At 41.0% G+C, this 24,815-nt stretch overlaps 1 protein-coding gene across 1 annotated transcript in view; it reads left to right on the top strand.

The window, feature by feature from the left end:
* Nucleotides 1-4,658: 4,658 nt before the first annotated feature.
* LOC117514108 overlaps nt 4,659-24,815 on the top strand; it is a 57,995-nt gene continuing 37,838 nt past the window's right edge. Inside the window, exons 1-5 of the mRNA XM_034174396.1 lie at nt 4,659-4,664; nt 14,233-14,239; nt 14,622-15,044; nt 18,422-18,787; nt 23,509-23,856. Of these exons, the coding sequence (XP_034030287.1) occupies nt 14,625-15,044; nt 18,422-18,787; nt 23,509-23,856 (1,134 nt within the window). The 5' untranslated portion in view covers nt 4,659-4,664; nt 14,233-14,239; nt 14,622-14,624. The remainder of the gene's footprint in view (nt 4,665-14,232; nt 14,240-14,621; nt 15,045-18,421; nt 18,788-23,508; nt 23,857-24,815) is intronic.

Below are 24,815 nucleotides of genomic sequence, written 5' to 3'. Positions count from 1 at the left end.
ATTGAGCTGAGTATTCCATTAACTTTAACTAGTAATGACTTCATGACTTTCTTTGCTAACAAAATTTTGACTATTAGAGAAAAAATTACTCATAACCATCCCAAAGATGTATCTTTATCTTTGGCTGCTTTCAGTGATGCCGGTATTTGGTTAGACTCTTTCTCTCCAATTGTTCTGTCTGAGTTATTTTCATTAGTTACTTCATCCAAACCATCAACATGCTTATTAGACCCCATTCCTGCCAGGCTGCTCAAGGAAGTCTTACCATTATTTAATGCTTCAATCTTAAATATGATCAATCTATCTTTGTTAGTTGGTTATGTACCACAGGCCTTTAAGGTGGCAGTAATTAAACCATTACTTAAAAAGCCATCACTTGACCCAGCTATCTTAGCTAATTATAGGCCAATCTCCAACCTTCCTTTTCTCTCAAAGATTCTTGAGAGGGTAGTTGTAAAACAGCTAACTGATCACCTGCAGAGGAATGGTCTATTTGAAGAGTTTCAGTCAGGTTTTAGAATTCATCATAGTACAGAAACAGCATTAGTGAAGGTTACAAATGATCTTCTTATGGCTTCGGACAGTGGACTTATCTCTGTGCTTGTTCTGTTGGACCTCAGTGCTGCTTTTGATACTGTTGACCATAAAATTTTATTACAGAGATTAGAGCATGTCATAGGTATTAAAGGCATTGCGCTGCGGTGGTTTGAATCATATTTGTCTAATAGATTACAGTTTGTTCATGTAAATGGGGAATCTTCTTCACAGACTAAAGTTAATTATGGAGTTCCACAAGGTTCTGTGCTAGGACCAATTTTATTCACTTTATACATGCTTCCCTTGGGCAGTATTATTAGACGGTATTGCTTAAATTTTCATTGTTACGCAGATGATACCCAGCTTTATCTATCCATGAAGCCAGAGGATACGCACCAATTAGCTAAACTGCAGGATTGTCTTACAGACATAAAGACATGGATGACCTCTAATTTCCTGCTTTTAAACTCAGATAAAACTGAAGTTATTGTACTTGGCCCCACAAATCTTAGAAGCATGGTGTCTAACCAGATCGTTACTCTGGATGGCATTTCCCTGATCTCTAGTAATACTGTGAGAAATCTTGGAGTTATTTTTGATCAGGATATGTCATTCAAAGCGCATATTAAACAAATATGTAGGACTGCCTTTTTGCATTTACGCAATATCTCTAAAATCAGAAAGGTCTTGTCTCAGAGTGATGCTGAAAAACTAATTCATGCATTTGTTTCCTCTAGGCTGGACTATTGTAATTCATTATTATCAGGTTGTCCTAAAAGTTCCCTAAAAAGCCTTCAGTTGGTTCAGAATGCTGCAGCTAGAGTACTGACGGGGACTAGCAGGAGAGAGCATATCTCACCCGTGTTGGCCTCCCTTCATTGGCTTCCTGTTAATGCTAGAATAGAATTTAAAATTCTTCTTCTTACTTATAAGGTTTTGAATAATCAGGTCCCATCTTATCTTAGGGATCTCGTAGTACCATATTACCCCATTAGAGCGCTTCGCTCTCAGACTGCGGGCTTACTTGTAGTTCCTAGAGTTTGTAAGAGTAGAATGGGAGGCAGAGCCTTCAGCTTTCAGGCTCCTCTCCTGTGGAACCAGCTCCCAATTCAGATCAGGGAGACAGATACCCTCTCTACTTTTAAGATTAGGCTTAAAACTTTCCTTTTCGCTAAGGCTTATAGTTAGGGCTGGATCGGGTGACCCTGGACCATCCCTTGGTTATGTTGCTTTAGACGTAGACTGTGTTTCATAATTATTGTATGGCCTTGCCTTGCAATGTGGAGCGCCTTGGGGCAACTGTTTGTTGTGATTTGGCGCTATACAAGAAAAAAGTTGATTGATTGATTGATTGATGTTTCCAGACTCAAACCACACCACACCTCACCCCTCTGTGCTCCCGGACCGGCGCCGCCTCCTGCCCGGAGGACAGTGCGCTGGCTCCTGGACATCCGTCGGAAGGGCCGGGGGTTCCAGTACTTGGTACTGGGAGGGGTATGTCCCTGAAGAACGCTCCTGGGTGAAGAGGAGCTTCATCCTGGACCCAGCCCTCCAGGCTGACTTCTACACCCAACACCCCGACAAGCCGGGAGTGACAGCTGTCACTCAAGTCTTGGCTCATCTGTTGTCCGTTCATTTACGCCCCCTGTTGTGGGTCAGTGTCATTACACTTTCCCAACAGGTTTCTTACAGTTCGGTCACAGATGTTGACTCTAGTTTCCTCCCGTTCGTTCCTCATTTGTTTTGTTGTGCATTTTCGATTTTTGAGAAGTTTTCTGTCTTGACGCTTTGATGTCTTCCTTGGTCTACCAGTATGTTTGCCTTTAACAACCTTCCCATGTTGTTTGTATTTGGTCCAGAGTTTAGACACAGCTGACTGTGAACAATCAACATCTTTTGCAACATTGCGTGATGATTTACCCTCTTTTGAGAGTTTGATAATCCTCTCCTTTGTTTCAATTGACATCTCTCATGTTGGAGCCATGATTCATGTCAGTCCACTTGGTGCAACAGCTCTCCAAGGTGTGATCACTCCTTTTTAGATGCAGACTAACGAGCAGATCTGATTTGATGCAGGTGTTAGTTTTGGGGATGAAAATTTACAGGGTGATTCCATAATTTATTCCTCAGACTTGAGTGAGTCCATATTTTTTTTCCCTCTGCTTGGTCTAAAAAAGTAACCGTTACTGAATGCCACAATTTTTTTTTCCTGATTTCTTATAGTGTTTCCTAAAGCCAGAAAGTTGCCATTTGAAATTACTTTAGTTTTGTGTCATGTCTGTGATCTGCTTTTTTCTACAAAATTAAACAACTGAATGAACATCCTCCGAGGCCGGTGATTCCAATTATGTGATTATAATTATTTGTTTTATATATTTATTCATTTTTTATGTTTTTATGGACCAATTTGTGGTTTTAAAATTTAGAAATAAAGTAACTTTGCAGTGACAAGTCACCAGGAGCAGATGGGATTGGCCCTGAGATGCTGAAGTCTCTGGGTGTTGTTGGGCTATCATTGTTGACACGCCTGTACAATGTTGCATGGAAGTCTGGAACAGTAACTCTGGATGGTTAACTGGGGTTCTGGTTGCATATTTTTAAAAAAGGGGACCAAAGAGTGTGTTCTAATTATAGGGGAATCACACTCACTCTCAGCCTCCAGAACCTCATGAGAAGCAATGCGGGTTCTATCCTAATCCTGGAACGGTGGACCAGTTCTTTATCCTCAGCTTGGGCATACTCTCAGTTCGCTTGGAGGGGACTTGGGAGCATGTCCTACCAGTCTACATGTGTTTTGTTGAGTTTGAAAAGACCTACATTTATAAAGTTCAAGTAAAACAGCAGGAGATGCCAACCATCGGTGATGCCATATCATACATAATTATGGAACTCAGAGGGACGTGTCAACTGCCTTTTATATGTATATAATCCAAATGTATGTACATACATACATGTAATCCACATGTATTCTTTCAAAGTAATCCTACCCAACTTTGTGTGTGTGTGTGTGTATATATATATATATATATATATATATATATATATATATATATATATACACTCAACAAAAATGTAAACGCAACACTTTTGGTTATGCTCCCATTTTGTATGAGATGAACTCAAAGATCTAAAACTTTTTCCACATACACAATATCACCATTTCCTTCAAATATTGTTCACAAACCAGTCTAAATCTGTGATAGTAAGCACTTCTCCTTTGCTGAGATAATCCATCCCACCTCACAGGTGTGCCATATCAAGATGCTGATTAGACACCATGATTAGTGCACAGGTGTGCCTTAGACTGCCCACAATAAAAGGCTACTCTGAAAGGTGCAGTTTTATCACACAGCACAATGCCACAGATGTCGCAAGATTTGAGGGAGCGTGCAATTGGCATGCTGACAGCAGGAATGTCAACCAGAGCTGTTGCTCGTGTATTGAATGTTCATTTCTCTACCATAAGCCGTCTCCAAAGGCGTTTCAGAGAATTTGGCAGTACATCCAACCAGCCACACAACCGCAGACCACGTGTAACCACACCAGCCCAGGACCTCCACATCCAGCATGTTCACCTCCAAGATCGTCTGAGACCAGCCACTCGGACAGCTGCTGAAACAATCGGTTTGCATAACCAAAGAATTTCTGCACAAACTGTCAGAAACCGTCTCAGGGAAGCTCATCTGCATGCTCGTCGTCCTCATCGGGGTCTCGACCTGACTCCAGTTCGTCGTCGTAACCGACTTGAGTGGGCAAATGCTCACATTCGCTGGCGTTTGGCACGTTGGAGAGGTGTTCTCTTCACGGATGAATCCCGGTTCACACTGTCCAGGGCAGATGGCAGACAGCGTGTGTGGCATCGTGTGGGTGAGCGGTTTTCTGATGTCAATGTTGTGGATCGAGTGGCCCATGGTGGCGGTGGGGTTATGGTATGGGCAGGCGTCTGTTATGGACGAAGAACACAGGTGCATTTTATTGATGGCATTTTGAATGCACAGAGATACCGTGACGAGATCCTGAGGCCCATTGTTGTGCCATATATCCAAGAACATCACCTCATGTTGCAGCAGGATAATGCACGGCCCCATGTTGCAAAGATCTGTACACAATTCTTGGAAGCTGAAAATGTCCCAGTTCTTGCATGGCCGGCATACTCACCGGACATGTCACCCATTGAGCATGTTTGGGATGCTCTGGACCGGCGTATACGACAGCGTGTACCAGTTCCTGCCAATATCCAGCAACTTCGCACAGCCATTGGAGAGGAGTGGACCAACATTCCACAGGCCACAATTGACAACCTGATCAACTCTATGCGAAGGAGATGTGTTGCACTGCATGAGGCAAATGGTGGTCACACCAGATACTGACTGGTATCCCCCCCAATAAAACAAAACTGCACCTTTCAGAGTGGCCTTTTATTGTGGGCAGTCTAAGGCACACCTGTGCACTAATCATGGTGTCTAATCAGCATCTTGATATGGCACACCTGTGAGGTGGGATGGATTATCGCAGCAAAGGAGAAGTGCTCACTATCACAGATTTAGACTGGTTTGTGAACAATATTTGAGGGAAATGTGAAATTGTGTATGTGGAAAAACTTTTAGATCTTTGAGTTCATCTCATACAAAATGAGAGCAAAACCAAAAGTGTTGCATTTATATTTTTGTTGAGTGTATATATATATATGAATGCATCTGAATGGACAACATATGACCTTATATTGTTCACAAACAAGTTTTAGCATTTGAAAATATTTATGACAGTCATTCAAATATCATTAGAATATCCATAAATAAAATTAGCTTAATGGTGCAGAAAAACTTTTGAAATGATGATACATGTATTCACTGCTTCGTTTTTGTTGTCTAGTGACTGTGCTTAGAAAAGTATCATATACCATATTCGCTCGTCGTATTCCACCTGAAATTCTGCCTGAAGAGGGGGTAGGTCGATGCATGAGCATGGCCAGTATTATGTTCGTCAGAATGCCCAGTTCAATAAAATTTCTGATTTCATCACAAATAAAAAAAAAATAGTGTCCTTTTCTCATTCCTTGTAATTTAATTTAATTTTGGGTAAGCATTTAACTAGCTTTCTTCAAAAAAAAGTGGGTGAGCTGATGCTCAGCACTGGGTCTCTGAAGGGCAAACACATATGAACAATCACCTGGTTTCAACACTTTATCTATCCAAATTATAGTCAAATTCTCAGCAGTCACCCTTATAAACATCAATATTTAGAAGGTCACAAAATGATATTATCAGAATTAATGTTCTTTTCATCAGTATTGACTGAGTGAATTTGAAACGCATTTGTTTTGTATTTGAAAATTTTATTGAAGAATTGAGGAAAACATTTGTTTGAAAATATGTGTTGTCTTTCTGATGCTTGATTCTGCTTTTTTCTTTTCTCTGTTTGAGGTGCGGCTTCGTCCAGAGATGGGTGTGGTATCTGTTAAGGAAACCACCCTGTGCACTGGCAACATTTCCTGTATGTTCATTTTGTGAATTGTTTTGTAATTTGTGTCTGTAGCATGGCCCAAGCAGAGGGTCACCCCTGTGAGTGGTCTGCTTGAGGTTTCTTCCTCAGAGGGAGTTTTTCCTTACCACTGTTGCTTTGGGGGTTAGTAAGGTTAGACCTTACTTGTGTGAAGCGCCTTGAAGCAACCTTGTTGTGATTTGGCACTATATAAATGAAAATAAATTGAAACTGAATTGAATTGAATTTGAAAACACATAGATCAAGAACTGAACAGAGTTCATCTTCTTAAGATTTGGAAAAAGTACTGCAAGATTCTCAGCCTGACTCTTAACATTCATAAGTTACAGGTTTTGGATCAATTGTTGTGGATAATTTGATCATTTGGCCTGAAAAAAAAATCACTCTAATGTCCACTAGTTCCTCTTATGCTCATTTAAAGACATGCAGGTTAGGGGAATTGGAGACTTTATAATTGTCCATGTCTCACTTGCAAAAGATATATTAATCTCAATGAGACTAACCTGGTTAAATAAAGATTCAAATAAATGCACATTCCTGTAACTGTGCTGCAGAAAACCAAAAAACTAATTTACACCATAGTTTGGAATGGAGCTAGATGATCGCAGAGGCAAATCTAGCTGTGGCATTTAATTTGTGGAATTTAATATCAGTGTTTGAGTTGGATATGAGCTTTCAGGCCAGGTGATGCTCATTGGACACTCAGATCGTGAGGGAGGCAAAGTAGGAAAATGGTGAGATGCTCAGAAATGCAAAAGCAAACCTATGAACTTTGCAAAAAAAAAAAAAAAAAAAACAGGAGTCACTGCTGCACTACAGTGTGTATTTAATGTCTTTGCCTAAAGTCTGCACTGATTAGGGCAAAAAGGCTTTTAACTTTGCTGCACCATTTGCTTGGAATCAGCTTCAGGATGAGCTGCAACTTAAGTACTTGGTCTCTTTTAGTCATTTTAAACAACTTTTAAAGGATCTGATGAATCAAAGGTCCGTTTGTCAATGTATTTAGATGTTGATTTTTTTAAAATGATGTATGTAATATGTATTTATGTATGTATGTGTTTTGTGTGTTGCCTCTTGGTCAGGACACTCTTGTAAAAGAGATTTTTAATCTCAGTGAGTTTTTAAATCCTGGTTAAACAAAGGTTTGAATGAATGAATGATATAGCAATTTTCACTTTGCAAATCATATATTCCTCCTCTTTTTAGAATACAGTGGTAATCCTGGCCCACTGAGTGTGTGTGTGTGTGTGTGTGTGTGTGTGTGTGTGTGTGTGTGTGTGTGTGTGTGTGTGTGTGTGTGTGTGTGTGTGTGTGTGTGTGTGTGTGTGTGTGTGTGCACGCGCACACTGTGTGGGTCCTATTAACAGTCTGAGGTAAAGTACGAACATCTGGGGGCATCTTTGTTACATATGTCACAGAGGTCTCAAAGAAGCTGCATCAGGTGTAAAAAATATTTATAGCAGGAGAATGTCTGTGAAAACATGTACAGAATTGTGGGACTTTGGAGATAATTGACATTGAACTTCAAACACATGAAAATGATGATCATTGATTGAGTTATTTTGGTGCCCCCTCCAGTCCAGCACTTACTACCCTACGCACAGCATGTGATGCACATTTTGGCAGTGGTGGCTCTGATCACCAGTAAGTGTTTTTAGATTTATGGGTTGAAATAAGTACAGGTGATATGTGAAACCAGCACAGTCAAACAAGGTGAAGTCAAAAGGTTGAAAAGAAAGGTAACGTCCTGTAATCCACATAAGATTACATTTTGAATTAGGTTGAACCTTTCTGAAAAAAGTTAACATTTGACAATGTGATACTGATTCTTTCAATTTGATAATAGTCTAGATTATGTGCCACAGGTATTCTCCCCCCCATTCATTTTGCTGATTGTGGACCGCAAGGTTAAACGTTATCACTTAGTCATTTCATATTTTTGCAGGTCTAACCACAGCTCTCACTTTGTCAATGTTTTAATCGAACTGTTGCTCAACACCTTAACTTAACCCGCTGTGGAGAGAGGAAACGCTGCGGGAAGAGGTCAGGCGCTTTATGTCTGGGCGGAGGGCAAACTGACGGCTTGATAAGGAAGGTGAGAGGTAAACAGTGACCTCGGTCCTATCGCTGCTTGTCCAGGTTCATCTTTCACAGAAGTAACTTTTCAAACAGCAGGACAGACTGATAACTCTCTTTCAGTATGAGTAGTAAACAAGGGCGCAATTTAGAACTAGAAATTGGGGGGGACAAAGGCCATAGGCTGGGGGTCTGGGGGCCGCTTTAGGCCCCCAGAAGCCAACGGTTTCTAGATAAGCTCAGATGCATTCTGAGCATCCAGAACAGTAATTTTAATGTTTTGAGAAGACCATAAAGTGGACACCATTTGACTTATGCAATTTGAAACTGTGGATATAAGTACTTTATTCTGAGAATAGCCAGCACTGATTTTATTAACATCCTGGTGTAAATAAGCTATCACCACATGTGTAGAACTCAAAAAGAATGATAGGTTGAGTTTTCATTAAAAAAACAACTGCAATGTGGTAAAATGTATTCATAAATATGAAAGAACAGACTCTTAATAATTAACTATCGCATACTGTATTTTTTTTCTCAAGATTTGTTTTTGCATACGTTTGAAAAAACAACAGATCACAAGTTTAGGATAAATTACTTATCATGACTTTAATTTTCGAAGTGACACTAATGACAACACTCATACTGAACATAATTTCGCTCGCATAGACTGATTTTGGAGATCAAGCAATAATTGCAGATGGGCTTTCTGAGGTCCCAGATAGCTTTTCTGATTTCCTTTTCTAACTTTCAGAATTTAGTAAATTAGCATATGGTCCATTGATCCATTGAGCATTCCTCTGTAGAGAGGAGGACCTTCCAGAAGGACAACCACTTCTGCAGTATTCAGGCTTGAATGGTAGAGTGGCCAAATGGAATCTACTCCCTTGTAAAAGGCACATGGCAGCTAACCTGGAGTTTTCCAGATGGCACCTGAAGAAAAAAAGGCACCTTAAGACCAGAGAAACTAATTCTCTGGTCTGATGACACAAAGATTGAACTCAAGCATGAATGCAAGGTGTCATGTTTGGAGGAACCCAGACACCATCCCTACAGTGAAGCATGGTGGTGGTGGCAGCATCATGCTATAGGGATGTTTATCAGAGGCAGGAACTGGGAGATTAGTCAGGATTAAGGGAAAGATGAACGCAGCAATGTACAGAGACATCCTGGATGAAAACCTGCTCCAGAGCGCTGTTGACCTCAGACTGAGGGGGAAGGTTCATCTTTCAGCGGACAATGACCCTAAGCACACAGCCAAGATTTCAAAGGAGTGGCTTCAGGACAACACTGTGAATGTCTTTCAGTGGCTCAGCCAGAGCTCAGACCCAAATCAGATTGAACATCTGTGAAGAGATCTGAAAATGGCTGTGCATCGATGCTTCCCATCTACTAATGGAGCTTGAGAGGTGCTACAAAGAAGAATGGGCAAAACTACCCAAAGATAGGTGTGGCAAGTATGTGGCATCATATTCAAGAACACTTGAGGCTGTAATTGCTGCCAAAGGTGCACCAACAAAGTATTGAGCAAAGGGTGTGAATACTTACGTGCATGTGACTTCTTATTTTTTTATTTTTAAGAAATTTCTAAAACTTTTTTCATGTTGACATTATGGGGTGTTGTGAGTACAATTTTGAGGGGAAAAAAATGAATTTACTCCATTTTCGAATAAGGCTGTAAAATGACAAAATAGAGAAAAAAGTGAAGAGCTGTGAATACTTTCTGGATGCACTGTATGACTACAGTTAGGCCCTGAGAAGCAAAGTGTTTTTCTTTTTTCACTTTTGATACTCTTTGTGCTTCTTACCCTGTGTGCTGCTATACAATGCTAGGAAACTCAATTTCCCTGAGAGAGTCTTCCCAAGGGATCAGTAAAGTTATATCTAATCTAATGTAATCGAATCTAAATGACACAATTCTTTACCCAAGATAGTGCATGGTCTTGCAGAAACAAAATTGATGCACACCCTTGCAGGCTTTTATTTGGTTGGTTGTTTGTGTTTCTTTTTCTTTTATCTCTCTATTCTTTTTTTTGTACAAAAGTACAAAACCTGGTAAAAGTAAATCACATGAGCAAGAAATTACTTCAAATCATTGAAAAGACAGGCAATGCAAGATGTCATATCTGTTGATAGCTAACTGGATTAGCACACATCTAGAAACAGATGATCTCTAAGCAACGGATAAAACCATGTACACATAAAAATGCATATAGACACATACACACACAGCAAAAGTGCTAAATCTTTTCAAGGTGCTCTAGTGAAATGTGTGTTTAGAGATTTAGGGTTTCTTTTTTTCCCCTATATTTAGTGTTTACACTAGTGTGAATTCACCCTTGTTTACAGAGGCAGTTTCAACAGAAACTGACAACAACCTGCAACAACGAGACTTTCAGGTTTACAGTTCGAGTTTAACCAGTTACTGCTTAGTCATCATGAAGTCTCTGTCTCCATCTGCTGGTCAGTTTCTGAATTGCATGTTGCTCATGAATCAGTCCTCCATTAATTCCTGATTGAGTTGATTCCGTCCCGTTTTTTGTTTGTTTGTTTTGTTTTGTTTTTCAAGTTAAGATCGTTTATCATCAGAAAGTGCAAAATAAAAGAAGGAGGAGGAAATATCTAATCACATACAGTGCTTCAATGACAATTTTAGCCGCAATACTTGACATGTCTTGGTTTTTATTTTTTTCTCCCACCCACTGGGACAAATTCTCATTCAGTAATTGTGACCCCACATCAGGATTAAAGTATTCAGTTAACCTACAAATGGGTGTGTAAACTAGAGGTGGGCGGATCGAGCCTAATATTGATAATATTGATACTAACGCTGGTATTAATATTGAACAATCCTCATGTAAAAAGATCGATACTCAAGCTTTTTTCTCTCCTGCACGCACTGACTGCTGCGCACAGATTCATCAAAGTCTACTCTCTGTCTGTAAGAGCAGTGCTGCGCTTTGTCACACAGCACGGAGCAGCGCACCCTCCCCCTTCTGGCCTTTTGTTGTTGTGCCATCACGTGGCTCAGCGGCGCCAGCCAACAGCCATGGAGGTAGGCTCAGCCTGGCCCACCCACTCAGCGCTCTCCTCGAGTCAGCCCCCTACCTCAGGAGATTTTAAGTTGTGTTGAGTGATTTTTTTTTTTTTTAATATTGATTGTGATAATAAAGTATTTTGTTGTCACGTACAATGTTTGGTGAAATTCTGTCCTAAGTCTTTTGAATCCTTTGGATCTATGAAGCTTAAATATGAAAAAGTATTGGTATCGGTATCGATATCGGTAATACTGGGCCTGTATTTACTTGGTATCGGATCAATACCAAAATTCCCGGTATCGCCCACCTCTAGTGTAAATGTCCTCGAAATTCTGGTTCAAATATATGAGTGTGGTAATAAGTATTAAGCTGCACCTGATTTTTGCAGAAGAGTCGCCAAGCCCTGAAGACACACAAATACCACACAGGCCACACAAAAACACCTCACAGCGCAGCACCCGCGACACCACTGCAACAGCAGATCATCCACTAACATGACCATGTTTTCCATGGGTTTGGACATGAACTCAGAAAAAAAAGAGCAATATCATTTCAACATCACAGCCAATGATCAGGGCTGTGTGCCATGATTTTTATGCATTTCATTTTTATAAAGTGCAAAATTCAAGTTCCTTGTCAGCTGATGTCCACCGAGTTCATCAGAAACTTTTGTGCATGTTCAAATCTGAACAGATCAGGTGGAAAGATTTGTCTTATAATTTTACTGTGGCTGATGGCTCATTCTGGCCTTCTGAAACCTCCAGTGTCAATTCAGCACAAGTGGACATGCAACTCGACTGCACCTGATTGCTGTCACCATGGAAGACAAAACTAGCGAAATATCAAATAAATAGTTTTTCCACTTTTCTGTATGTGCACATTTAGTTAGGATTATGCATGCATGTTTTTTTTTCCACTGCTCTGCACCTGACAGTCTGCTTGAAAACACCTTGCAGATCCTTTTTAATATATAAGTAGGTACATTAAGTTCATCATGGACTCACCACAGTTTTGTCATTTTTTCCATTAATTGTATAATCAAGAGTTTGACTCACAGAGGGCTGTGTAGAGATCCAGTCAAAAGAAGAAGAAAAAAGTGACTTTTCTGAAAAGGACAATAGTCACGTTACTTTTTTAAGTCCCTGCAATTTAAAAAAAAAAAAAATCTGTTTATATTTTTCATCGCTCAGTTGTTTTCCAGCCATAGAAAGTCCAGAGGTGTTATTTGTCCAGTGATGTCATTTTTCTGTAGATTTAGCTGACACTGCCCATGAATGACACGCACACACACGTGCGCACCCACACAAAATAAATCCAAACTGAGCAGCGTGAACAATTCAATCTCACTTCATTTCGTGATGACATCACGAAAAATAAATTAATCTGTTTGACTCGCGACTGCTGCCGTCCTGTCGGAAGCTTCAGTGAAGCCACTTGTTTTAGCTGCTCACTGAAGCAGGTTTTCCACCTGACTGTAATTCTTAAATGTGTTGGACTTTTGTGGAATTTACACACAGAAAAGGAACTATATGGACTGTTATAGACGAATAACAGTCCTGTAGCAGGGGCACTATCAACCAGGGCACTTTGTAATTTACAGGGCAAACTCAAGTCTGGGAGCATGCGATGGTTCCACACTTCACCACATATATGACACCATGGAACCGCCTTGGATCCTGGATCACAACCACCCAGACAGACAACAGGTCCACCATCACATCTCTAAAATAACCATGTATCTGCCATAGCCATTCAGATGAAGCATGGGTGTCCCCTTGGCCTTCTCCAACCACTGTGGCGCAATCAAAACCCTACCCAGCCCCCCCCCCCTTCTCAGACAGTGACATTCTAGACTAGTACAAGTAAGTTAATTTGGCTTCTCTTGTTTTCACTTGGGGTCACCACAGCAGATGCGAGGTGGCTCTGCATGTTGACTTTTTTTTTTTTTTTTACGTTAGATGCCGTTCATAAAGCAACTCCACAATACACGGAGAATGGGCAGGGGTAGTTTTGAACCAGGAACCTTCAGCACTGTAAACAAGCACACTAAACCACTTGGTCACCTACACTCACCTGTGACATGCCAGATTAGGAAATAAACAAAAACAAATTCCACAAAGAACCTAGCCTGCTGCCTGTGGCCCAACTAAAAACAAGGTTACAATGTTTAACTTCTTGATTCATCACACAGCAGTGGATACACATAAAATAAAACACCAGTGAACCCAGTGGGCACAGCAACCTTATATCAATGTTGTTTTTGATGATATTACTTTTGATGTCAATCAAGATGATAAGAAATGTCACTCCAACATCAATTTCCTGACGTAGTAACAACATCTCAAAATGACCAACCTTGATGATACAACCTTTTCTGTCAGAAACCCATAGGAAGTATATTTATTTCTTTATAGATAGCAGCAAATGTGTTACTTGTTGATTTCAACATTTATTATAATCAACTGAGTATTATATTGAATATTGATAGTGAACTTTAAACTGATCCAATATAAAGTTTTTACTTTGATCCAGTTTTCAAATCCAACATATTTTCTATGTTGATTCAATGCCAGTCTTCAACATGGATCAACTTTGGATGAATGTAACTTTTCCCACTGGGAAGGCATTGCAATGCCATCAATGAATTGCTGCAGAATAATATTTTTACTATCAATTGTGCATCATTTCCAGGATATCTGCATAACTAACTGTGCTAGAGAGATGATGTCAAGCTTATATTAACCAGTAAAACATGTACTTTAATTGGCATGAGTGCCATTATGGTAACATCAGAAAGACCTCAAGAAATAATGTCATAATTGTTCATTTTCCATGATTCCTCCACAGCCAGTAGTGATAGAACATCATCCACAGCTTATATCAATTGTTTGTCATTTGTCATTACATGGTATAAGTGATGTGGTGATGATGTTACTACAATGAAGTCACTGTCGTCCAAAAAACATATTTATTATGGGGTATTATTACAGTATGCATAGCCCTTCCAACACCTTTTATTCCTCATTGTGAATGTAAGAATCTCAAACTAAAGCCTTTTTTACAAAAACGAGCGCAGTAGAATAAAGGTCTGCATTGTCTTTAAAAACTACAACATTGTTTTGGGTTTATAACCCTGATCCAATTTGTGTTGAAACAACAGAGCTAATGTTTGTTATGCCAAATTTTGGCGCAAATTCTGAGTCATCCAGGATACCAGAAAAACATATAATCACAGCCAGATGTTGCCATCGTAACTTCTGGCCCTTCTGGGATGAAATTCTTCTGATGGGGATTAGGGATGCTGGTCTGAGACCAGTTTGGCTCTTATGTTGTGTTAAAGTACCTTATTATCATCTGAACCAGCCAGTGGTCTGAAATCAGTGCATTCTTTGAGTAATTTCTATTGGCGGACTCTTACTCCACCTCCACAGGGCAGACACAAAGACATAGTGGGCTCTGGTTTGTGAGTCAATGCAGTTTGTCAGGTTACTGAACACCATGAAGCTTTTGGTCTTGATCATTTTGAGCTTGTTGTTTACTCTTCAACAAGCACATGCTACAGTTGATGAGACGTCACCATGTAGACCAATAGCAGCCAGATTTTGCCAAGGAATGAGTTACAACACTACTGTCTACCCGAGGGGTGTTCAAGGCTTCAACCTGGACAACATTGGCAAGATTGTCGAGACGGACTGTTCCCCAGATGTTGCCACTCTCATGTGTCGTGTTGTCTTGCCTGAATGCAGAAAGGAGGGGGAGAGTGAGAAAAAACCATGTCGTGCCCTTTGTGAGAAGGTCATGAGAGACTGTCTTCCCACTGTCAAACAGCAGCAGCTGACCTGGCCAGCCTTACTCCAATGTTCCAGTTTGCCAAAGTCAAACTGTGACCCGGTAAGTATGAACTTATAGTCAACCTTAATTCAAGAAATATGATTCTGGACTTTTGACTTTTCTACATAAGATGGAAGCAGTGGTCTCATGGACTTACTACAGTAGTTGTTGACTTCATAACCACCTTTGGGAAGATTAATTTTGAAATGTGATAGACTTTGGATTCCTGGTTACTCTGTTAAAAATGTACTAAGCAAAGATGTTACATATGAGAACTAGAGGCCGCAGTCGCACTGAGCCGTGTTCCGGTAAGGAGGCGAGGTCGCCATTTTAATTCCGGGCAACTTAGTGAGAAGTGCCCATAGATGCTCAATTAGTCTCGTCAAGAAGCGGGTGGAATATGCCGGAAAGCTGCACATGTTGGCAATGCCACAAACGGAGGAAAGGAGAGAACATTTCCTTCCATAAGTAAGTGGTTTTGGTTATTCTTGTCACTTTGTCCGTGACATTTGGTCAATAAATAGGTCGATAAACAGGTGTATATTGCCTGCCCGTGTTGTCCAAGGACATGGACCACTGCTAAATGGTAAATGGACTGCATTTATATAGCGCTTTTCCATCTGCATCAGATGGTCAAAGCGCTTTACAATAATGCCACACATTCACCCCAATGTGAGGGTGCTGCCATACACAACCTGGTCTCACAGCAAGTCGTGATTCAGCAGCATGAAATATACATTAATCTATTGGTTTCGTGATATTGTGACGAAAAGTGCCTCATTTTCGTCGCGGCAGCACAAATTCATTCTAATTCATTCCGTGATGGCTGCAAAGCGGGGGGTTGGGGGTGGTTATGGTTAGGGTGGGGGGAAAGAGTAAGATTAGGTTATGTTTAGGTTAGGGTCGGGTGTAGGAGTAGGGTTAGGAATAGTGAGTTAAAAAAAACCCTGTCACGAAAATTTGACTCATTTCATTACGGGAGCATTAAAAAAAAAAAAAAAGTGAGACTGGGCTGTACATACATGGTACTCCCAGAAAAGGCGTACTTTCAGTGGGAGTAGTTTTAAATATACACCCAGACAAATTAGTGACAACAGGGAAAATTTTGTAAAGAATCTCTCCGACAGGGTTCTTACACAGACAGAAAAGGATGTGCTCGCTAAAGAACTAAATTTCTCAGTGACCCCAAAACATATACCGACAGTAGATTACATCACTGCAGTAGAGTCAGCCATTAAACATAACAGTTTGTCAGAGTCAGAAACTGGGGACCTCCAACTAAGAGTCACAGCAGTGCTTAACAGTGCTAGGCCTCCTCCGTCCAACATCACAGGAGAAGAACAGAAAGCTTTGGCAGCACTGCAGAAGGACCAAAGCATCCTTATCCTGCCAGCAGATAAAGGCAGATGCACGGGGGTCCTGAACACATCGGACTACGAGGCCAAGATCAACAACTTGCTCAGTGACTCAATACATACGAACATCTGAAGAGAGACCCCACGAGCCGCTATAAGAAGAAAAATCATTAGCTACCTCCAAAACCTGGAGAAAGAGGGACTCATCGACAGGCAGGCATACTACAGACTGTACCCTGGGGACGCCACTCCATGCATCTATGGACTGCCCAAAATCTACAAACAGGATGTGCCACTCAGGCCTATTGTATGTAGCACAGATTCCATCACATACAATTTGGCCAAGCACCTCAAGTGGATTTTGGCTCCTCTAGTGGGTAACTCAGACCACCATGTGGAGAACACGCAAGATTTTGTGAACAAGATCAAGGACCTGCAGCTGGATGCAAATGAAACTATGGTGTCATTTGATGTGACATCGTTGTTCACCTGCATCCCCACCGCTGAGGCCATCTCAGCTGTGAGGAAGAGACTGTTGGAGGATGTGTCTCTACTTGAAAGGACCAAACCCACACCCACTCACACACATTAGTTCACCCTAAGGACAGGATCCCTAGTTACAAACAGAGCAATGTATTGTATTCTATCAGATGTCAGGAAAACTGTAACGAACACTACATAGGTGAGACTAAGCAGCCTTTACACAAAAGGCTATACCAGCACCACAGAGAGGGCGCCAGTGGACCTCAGTCTGCAGTTCATCTCCACCTTAAAGACACTAACCACACATTTGAGGACAAGAAAGTTAAAATCTTAGCCAGAGAGAAGAAATGGTTTGAGAGAGGAGTCAAGGAGGCATTCTGTGTGAAACAGTTGAAACCCAGCCTTAACCGGGGAGGGGGTCTCAGACACACTTTGTCCCCTGTTTACAATGGGGTACTCAGGTCAAAGCAGTTTCAGTCTTTTGTTCATGGTAATGAGTCATTCACATCATCAGGAGAGTTGTCAAGGGAGCCGGCAGGAGAGGCGTCCATCCCATCATTAGGAGGGACAGCTGCCCTGTCATTAGGAGGGTGCTAACTAGAGCATAATAGGTTCTAATTAGAGGTGTTGTTTAGTCACTAGCCTATAGCAGTCTGCCTCTCGGTAGGAGGGGTCTGGTTAGGTTTAAAACTCCAGCTTTTGTGGCTTCTGTTTATTCTTCTCTACAAGAGTCAAAACAGAAGTCAGACTACCAGAGCAAGAATTTTAGCTGAGGAAGCTTCTGCGATTTGAAGTGAAACGTCCTCGCGTCAAGCAACCCAGTCCAGTCGAAGATTCAAGCTTCTCTACTATTTAAAATGCAACTGAATTATTAATGCAAGTAAATGAAATACATGCACATTGTACTTTTTAAAGCATATTAAATGTACTTTCTCTGCACTCACACGTCGTGTACTTAAGGTGTACTATGTTGGGGTCAACTTAAAGCTACAGTATGTAGGATTTAGGGGTGTTTATTAGCATAAATTGAATATTGCATTCATAACTGTCTGTGCATTAGTGCATTGTTATTTGAAACGAGCTTAGAATGAGCCCATCGTAGCTACACAGGAGCGTGTCTCACAACAGAGCGCACCTCCATATTGATACAGTAGCCCAAAAGGGACATACTTGCTCTGTCTTTTGCATTTTTCAGCATGGCTGGAAGACTGAAGGAAAAACACAGATTGCTGACTCAGGCTAACAAGTTTGATAACCCTCATTTTTGTGAAAGATATTGACTATCACAGTAGAAATGTGTAAGGAAACACAATTGTGACCTCCGAAGGCATAGTGCAATGTGCAACTTCACCACTAGATCACACTAAAGCTGACACACAGTGTAGCTTTAAGTTGTGCTTTGCGTATAAGTTCAACTCAAGTTATACCTGATCAGTAGTAGTACTGTACGTTCTTGTGCAATGTTGCATAGTGTTAAGATGTGCTCTATTAGGACACACACATCATATTTTATATATCCACTTGTGACATGAAGAGCATGTAAAGCAAAAGCAGTAATGTAAATTTGGGCATCACTCATTTACGTTTCTATGTCTCCAGGGTCAAAGCATCTATATCAATCCAACAGCAAGATCTACATGTGAGAAAATAAATGTCCCCATGTGCAAAAGTCTGCATTACACTGAAACAGTGCTGCCAAACATTCTGGGACATACAACTCAAGAAGACGTAGGATTGGAACTGCATCAGTTTTATCCAGTTGTAAAAGTACAGTGCTCCGCTCATATTCAGCAATTTTTGTGCTCCGTCTACACTCCTCAATGTGTGGAAGGAAAAGCCTTACGTCCCTGCAAAATACTGTGTGAGAAGGCAAAAATGGGCTGTGAGGTTCTGTTGAACAAATTTGGCTTCCAGTGGCCAGATTCACTTCGATGTGAAAAATTTACCACAGATTCATGTGAACAAGTAAGTCTTCCCTCTTTCACTCTAAGCATTTTTAAATGTGCAGTTAGCAATGGTGTGCTCTTGGAACTGTTTTGGTCTCTCCATGTTTGTATATGTACGTTTGCAAGAATCAAATTTTGATCAAACTTTGCCGATACAGTGGGCCTGTGCATGGGAAGAAGTGATCTGGAAGTGATTTGATTTAGGTTTTGATGGGTTAACAAACAAGGTCAGAAGTCAAGGTCAATTTTCCAACCCCATGCTGTATTGGAAAGTGGCTAATTTTATGGAAATGAGTTCAGATATTCAGGCTAGTGAACTTGACTGAAAAGCCTGATGTTAACTGATGTGTGTGTGTGTGTGTGTGTGTGTGTGTGTGTGTGTGTGTGTGTGTGTGTGTGTGTGTGTGTGTGTGTGTGTGTGTGTGTGTGTGTGTAGCAGCGCCAGTTAGCTGAATCAAATCATCGTGTCATTGTCCCCCGCACGCGCGCGCACACACGCAACCAGCTCGGTCGACTGTGTACAACCTCAGTGCAGCGAAAAAAAACATGTCAAAATGAGTCCAGCTTTACTTTCTTCCTCCTCACAGCCTGCAGACAGCACAGTGGATTTGTTTTGTGTGTGTGTGTGTGTGTGTGTGTGTGTGTGTGTGTGTGTGTGTGTGTGTGTGTGTGTGTGTGTGTGTGTGTGTGTGTGTGTGTGTGTGAATTAGCAGCCTCAAGTTAGCTCAATCAAATTATGTCTTGGGAGAGTTGTTGTCCCCCCCACACACGCGCACACAACACGCGCGCGCGACACGAGTGCGTGCGCATGTGTGATCACGTGTGCGATCACATGTGCGATCACGCGTGCATGTAAGAGTGCAATGGTACCAAACGTATGAACGTATGTACGAACCAAGCCGCACTCTAAATGCCATGCAACATAAATGGGATGAATTAATCCATGTCAAGTGACATACAAAGCACCAATCAAATGACAAGGATCCACTCAGCTGTTATATAATACATAATATCAGTAATTTCTCCAAAAATATTAGTCCTGTCAACATTCCATTTTGGCAGCGTTCATCCTTGACCCAAAATACTGTACATAAGCATACCAAACAGCAAACATCAGCTCTCCCGTTTCTCCATGTTCAAAGGTACACGCAAACACTAATACACGTAAACAGAGACCACTTCGCCTTTAATATATAGATGATTTATCACCCCCTGCTGGAACGGCGTATCAGTCCAGAATGCAATTATCAATGTCCATTGCTGTGTTGTTAGCTAATCAATCAATCAATCAATCAATTTTATTTATATAGCGCCAAATCACAACAAACAGTTGCCCCAAGGCGCTTTATATTGTAAGGCAAGGCCATACAATAATTACGTAAAAACCCCAACGGTCAAAACGACCCCCTGTGAGCAAGCACTTGGCGACAGTGGGAAGGAAAAACTCCCTTTTAACAGGAAGAAACCTCCAGCAGAACCAGGCTCAGGGAGGGGCAGTCTTCTGCTGGGACTGGTTGGGGCTGAGGGAGAGAACCAGGAAAAAGACATGCTGTGGAGGGAAGCAGAGATCAATCACTAATGATTAAATGCAGAGTGGTGCATACAGAGCAAAAAGAGAAAGAAACACTCAGTGCATCATGGGAACCCCCAGCAGTCTAAGTCTATAGCAGCATAACTAAGGGATGGTTCAGGGTCACCTGATCCAGCCCTAACTATAAGCTTTAGCAAAAAGGAAAGTTTTAAGCCTAATCTTAAAAGTAGAGAGGGTGTCTGTCTCCCTGATCTGAATTGGGAGCTGGTTCCACAGGAGAGGAGCCTGAAAGCTGAAGGCTCTGCCTCCCATTCTACTCTTACAAACCCTAGGAACTACAAGTAAGCCTGCAGTCTGAGAGCGAAGCGCTCTATTGGGGTGATATGGTACTATGAGGTCCCTAAGATAAGATGGGACCTGATTATTCAAAACCTTAGAAGTAAGAAGAAGAATTTTAAATTCTATTCTAGAATTAACAGGAAGCCAATGAAGAGAGGCCAATATGGGTGAGATATGCTCTCTCCTTCTAGTCCCTGTCAGTACTCTAGCTGCAGCATTTTGAATTAACTGAAGGCTTTTCAGGGAACTTTTAGGACAACCTGATAATAATGAATTACAATAGTCCAGCCTAGAGGAAATAAATGCATGAATTAGTTTTTCAGCATCACTCTGAGACAAGACCTTTCTAATTTTAGAGATATTGCGTAAATGCAAAAAAGCAGTCCTACATATTTGTTTAATATGCGCATTGAATGACATATCCTGATCAAAAATGACTCCAAGATTTCTCACAGTATTACTAGAGGTCAGGGTAATGCCATCCAGAGTAAGGATCTGGTTAGACACCATGTTTCTAAGATTTGTGGGGCCAAGTACAATAACTTCAGTTTTATCTGAGTTTAAAAGCAGGAAATTAGAGGTCATCCATGTCTTTATGTCTGTAAGACAATCCTGCAGTTTAGCTAATTGGTGTGTGTCCTCTGGCTTCATGGATGGATAAAGCTGGGTATCATCTGCGTAACAATGAAAATTTAAGCAATGCCGTCTAATAATACTGCCTAAGGGAAGCATGTATAAAGTGAATAAAATTGGTCCTAGCACAGAACCTTGTGGAACTCCATAATTAACCTTAGTCTGTGAAGAAGATTCCCCATTTACATGAACAAATTGTAATCTATTAGATAAATATGATTCAAACCACCGCAGCACAGTGCCTTTAATACCTATGGCATAATATAGCTAATATACGTAGTTTCTCCAAAAACATTAGTCCTATCAATGCAATCAGGTGCTTTTAATTTTATATGCCCACAAGCACAGATGGTGGCAGAATACATACACAGAGCCCACTTGGCTTTTAATATATAGATGTAATCTCTGCATTTAGGCATGTGTAAGGGAAACAATTTTAATGCAGTATAATAAACCACATACAGTGCATCCAGAATGTATTCACTGTGCTTCACTTTTTCCACAGTTTATGTTCCAAGTTTATTCCAGTATGGATGAAATTCATTTTATTTCCATAAAATTCTACACACAATACTCCATAATGACAATGTGAAAAAGTTTTTTTTGAGATTTTTTACAGATTTATTAAAAATAAAAACCAAAAACTCACCTATACATAAGTATTCACAACCTTTGCCATGAAGCTCAAAATCGAGCTCAGGTGCATCCTGTTTCCACTGATCATCCTTGAGATGTTTCTACAGCTTAATTGGATCCATCTGGGGTAATTTCAGTTGATTGGACATGATTTAGAAAGGCACACACCTGTCTACATATAAGGTCCTGCAGTTGACAATGTATGTCAGACTAAACCAAGCATGAAATCAAAGGAATTGTCTGTAGACCTCTGAGACAGGATTGTCTCAAGGCACAAATCTGGGGAAGGGTACAGAAACATTTCTGCTGCTTTGAAAGTCCCAATGAGCACAGTGGCCTCCATCATCTGTAAATGGAAGACGCTGGGATTCATCAGGACTCTTCCTAGAGCTGGCTGCCCATCTAAACTGAGCAATCAAGGGAGAAGGGCCTTAGTCAGAGAGGTGACCAAGAACCTGATGGTCACTCTCTCATTGCTCCAGCATTCCTCCAGTGGCAGGAACTGGGAGACTCATCAGGACTGAGGGAAAGATGAATACAGCAATGTACAGCGCTATCCTGGATGAAAACCTGCTTCAGAGCGCTCTTGACTTCAGACTGGGGCCACTTCATCTTTTGGCAGGACAATGACCTGAATCACACAGCCAAGATATCAAAGAAGTGGCTTCAGGACATTTCTGTGAATTTCTTTGAGTGACCCAGCCAGAGCCCAGACTTGAATCTGATTGAACGCCTCTGGAGAGTTCTGAAAATGGCTGTGTACTGACGCTCCCCATCTAACCCAATGGAGCTTGAGAGTTGCTGCAAAGAGGAATGGGCAAAACTGCCCAAAGATAGGTGCACCAAACATGTGGCATAAAATTTCAAGAAGATTTGAGGCTGTAATTACTGCCTAAGGTGCATCAACAAAGTATTGAACAAAGGGTGTGAATACTTATGTACATGTGACTTCAAAAATTTCAAAAATGTTTCATGTTGTCATTATGAGGTGTTGTGAGTAGAGGGGCAAAAATTAATTTACTCCATTTTGGAATAAGGCTGTAACATAACAAAATGTGGAAAAAGTAAAGCGTTGTTAATACTTTCCAGATGCACTGTAAAAATAAAATCCTGTGCACCCATTTTTGGGCAAGATATGCTTCGTTGGCCCGCAGACAGAAAAAATGTGATAGTTCATTAAAACAAGCAAAAGGCCAACACAACCCTGCGATGAACAACAATGCTTCATAATAAACTTGACAGACTTGTCCAGTTAAAAGACACCAAAACAGTTCAAAATACCCACTCACTGACTGACTCCATTAATCCTATGCATGTCTTCCAAATTGCCAGAAATGTTGCTAATATTCAGAGACTACATAGCATCACTTTCAAGATTTCATAATAAATCCTCAATGAAAATAATATATATTAACCTTGAATTTTTTGGAGGGATCAGTGCAATGAGTCATGTTATTAAACAAAGTACTTTTCAATTATTGAAAAAGAGATCTGCAAAGATGTTGGCAGGATACCTCATATGTCACAAGGTCAGTTATTCTTTTTGTGTCATGAATGTGAAACATGGTTAAGAGTGATTGACGCATTCTGTTCTGTTCCAGTCCGGAGTCAACGTCAATATGTGTGAGCCAATAACTATACCAATGTGCCAAGGGCTGTCCTATGACCAGACCATTTCTCCAAACCTTCTGGGTCACCAGACACAAAGAGAGGCTGCCAGTCACATGTCTTTTTTTGACTCACTGGTGAAAACCTTGTGCTCAGTGGACATACAGTTCTTCATATGCTCGGTGTACGCCCCTAAGTGTGTGGAAGGGGAAGCTCATCGGCCCTGCAGGTCCCTCTGTGAAAGAGCCAAGAGGGACTGTGAGAGCTTGATGACCACTTTCGGTGTTTCTTGGCCTGAGGAGCTGCAGTGTGAATCATTCCCAACTGAAATGTGTACACAAGTGAGTAACGACAACATTTCTTATGAAAAACTAATCAAAACAGTTCACATTTACACTATTAGATATAAAAAAAAATATACAAGGCAGGTTAGTGATCATCCACTGATACCCCATCTTTGTTGCTTTGGTCTCCAACTTGTGACTGCCCACACAGATGTGTCCCAACATTATCCATTTATGAACTGCAGCCAAGTGTTAAAGGGAATCCCTTTGGCCTGATAACAAGCTGAGGTCCTCAGCAATGAGGCATTGTTGTTGGATCGTGGTCAGGAAATCATACCACATGGCTAAACGGTTAACTCTCATACTACCCTCACCATAGGCTTCATCCAGGTCTTCCAAAGTCATTGTAGTGGTATGCAGAGAGACCAAGCACCAAAAATATGTGATCATACAGTATTCCATATTCAAATACAGGCTTCATTTTCACATTGAAATGTATCGCTATCTGCATTTTTTTAATGTGACCACTGATTACATGTTAATATACAAGCAGCAGTGCCTTTGGTAGCCACCAGATCAGAGCCCAGTTTCATAATGCAGTCTAATCTTTTAGTTGACTACATTTAGTCGCTCAATGTTATCTGTCTAATCACCGTTTCACATTGATGGCTAAATTTGTAGATTAGTCATCTCATGCTAGTCGACGATTTTCATGGGCATAAGGGCCTTGCGAGTGCTGTTGCCAAGAAATGCCTCCATTGCACAAGATTTTTGTTTACTTATCCAGCCTTTGTTTCGTTAACTGGCTTTATTAACATTTACGGACACATATGAACTGCAGAACAACATGCTTAGCTCTTAGCCTAGCAGTTCTTCTTCTACTTACAGCACTTCTGTCAAGACTTTCTGTGCACCCAATGCTGCTCAGTGCAACAGTGACGCCCAGTGGCTAATGTGAAAACTGTCACAAACACATCACATGACAGCTGTCTGCTACAACCATGGCCAAAAGCGGA

Source organism: Thalassophryne amazonica, chromosome 7 (genome assembly GCF_902500255.1).
Source record: "Thalassophryne amazonica chromosome 7, fThaAma1.1, whole genome shotgun sequence".
Classification (NCBI taxonomy): Eukaryota; Metazoa; Chordata; class Actinopteri; order Batrachoidiformes; family Batrachoididae; genus Thalassophryne; species Thalassophryne amazonica.
This window is presented reverse-complemented; position numbering and strand designations above follow the sequence as displayed.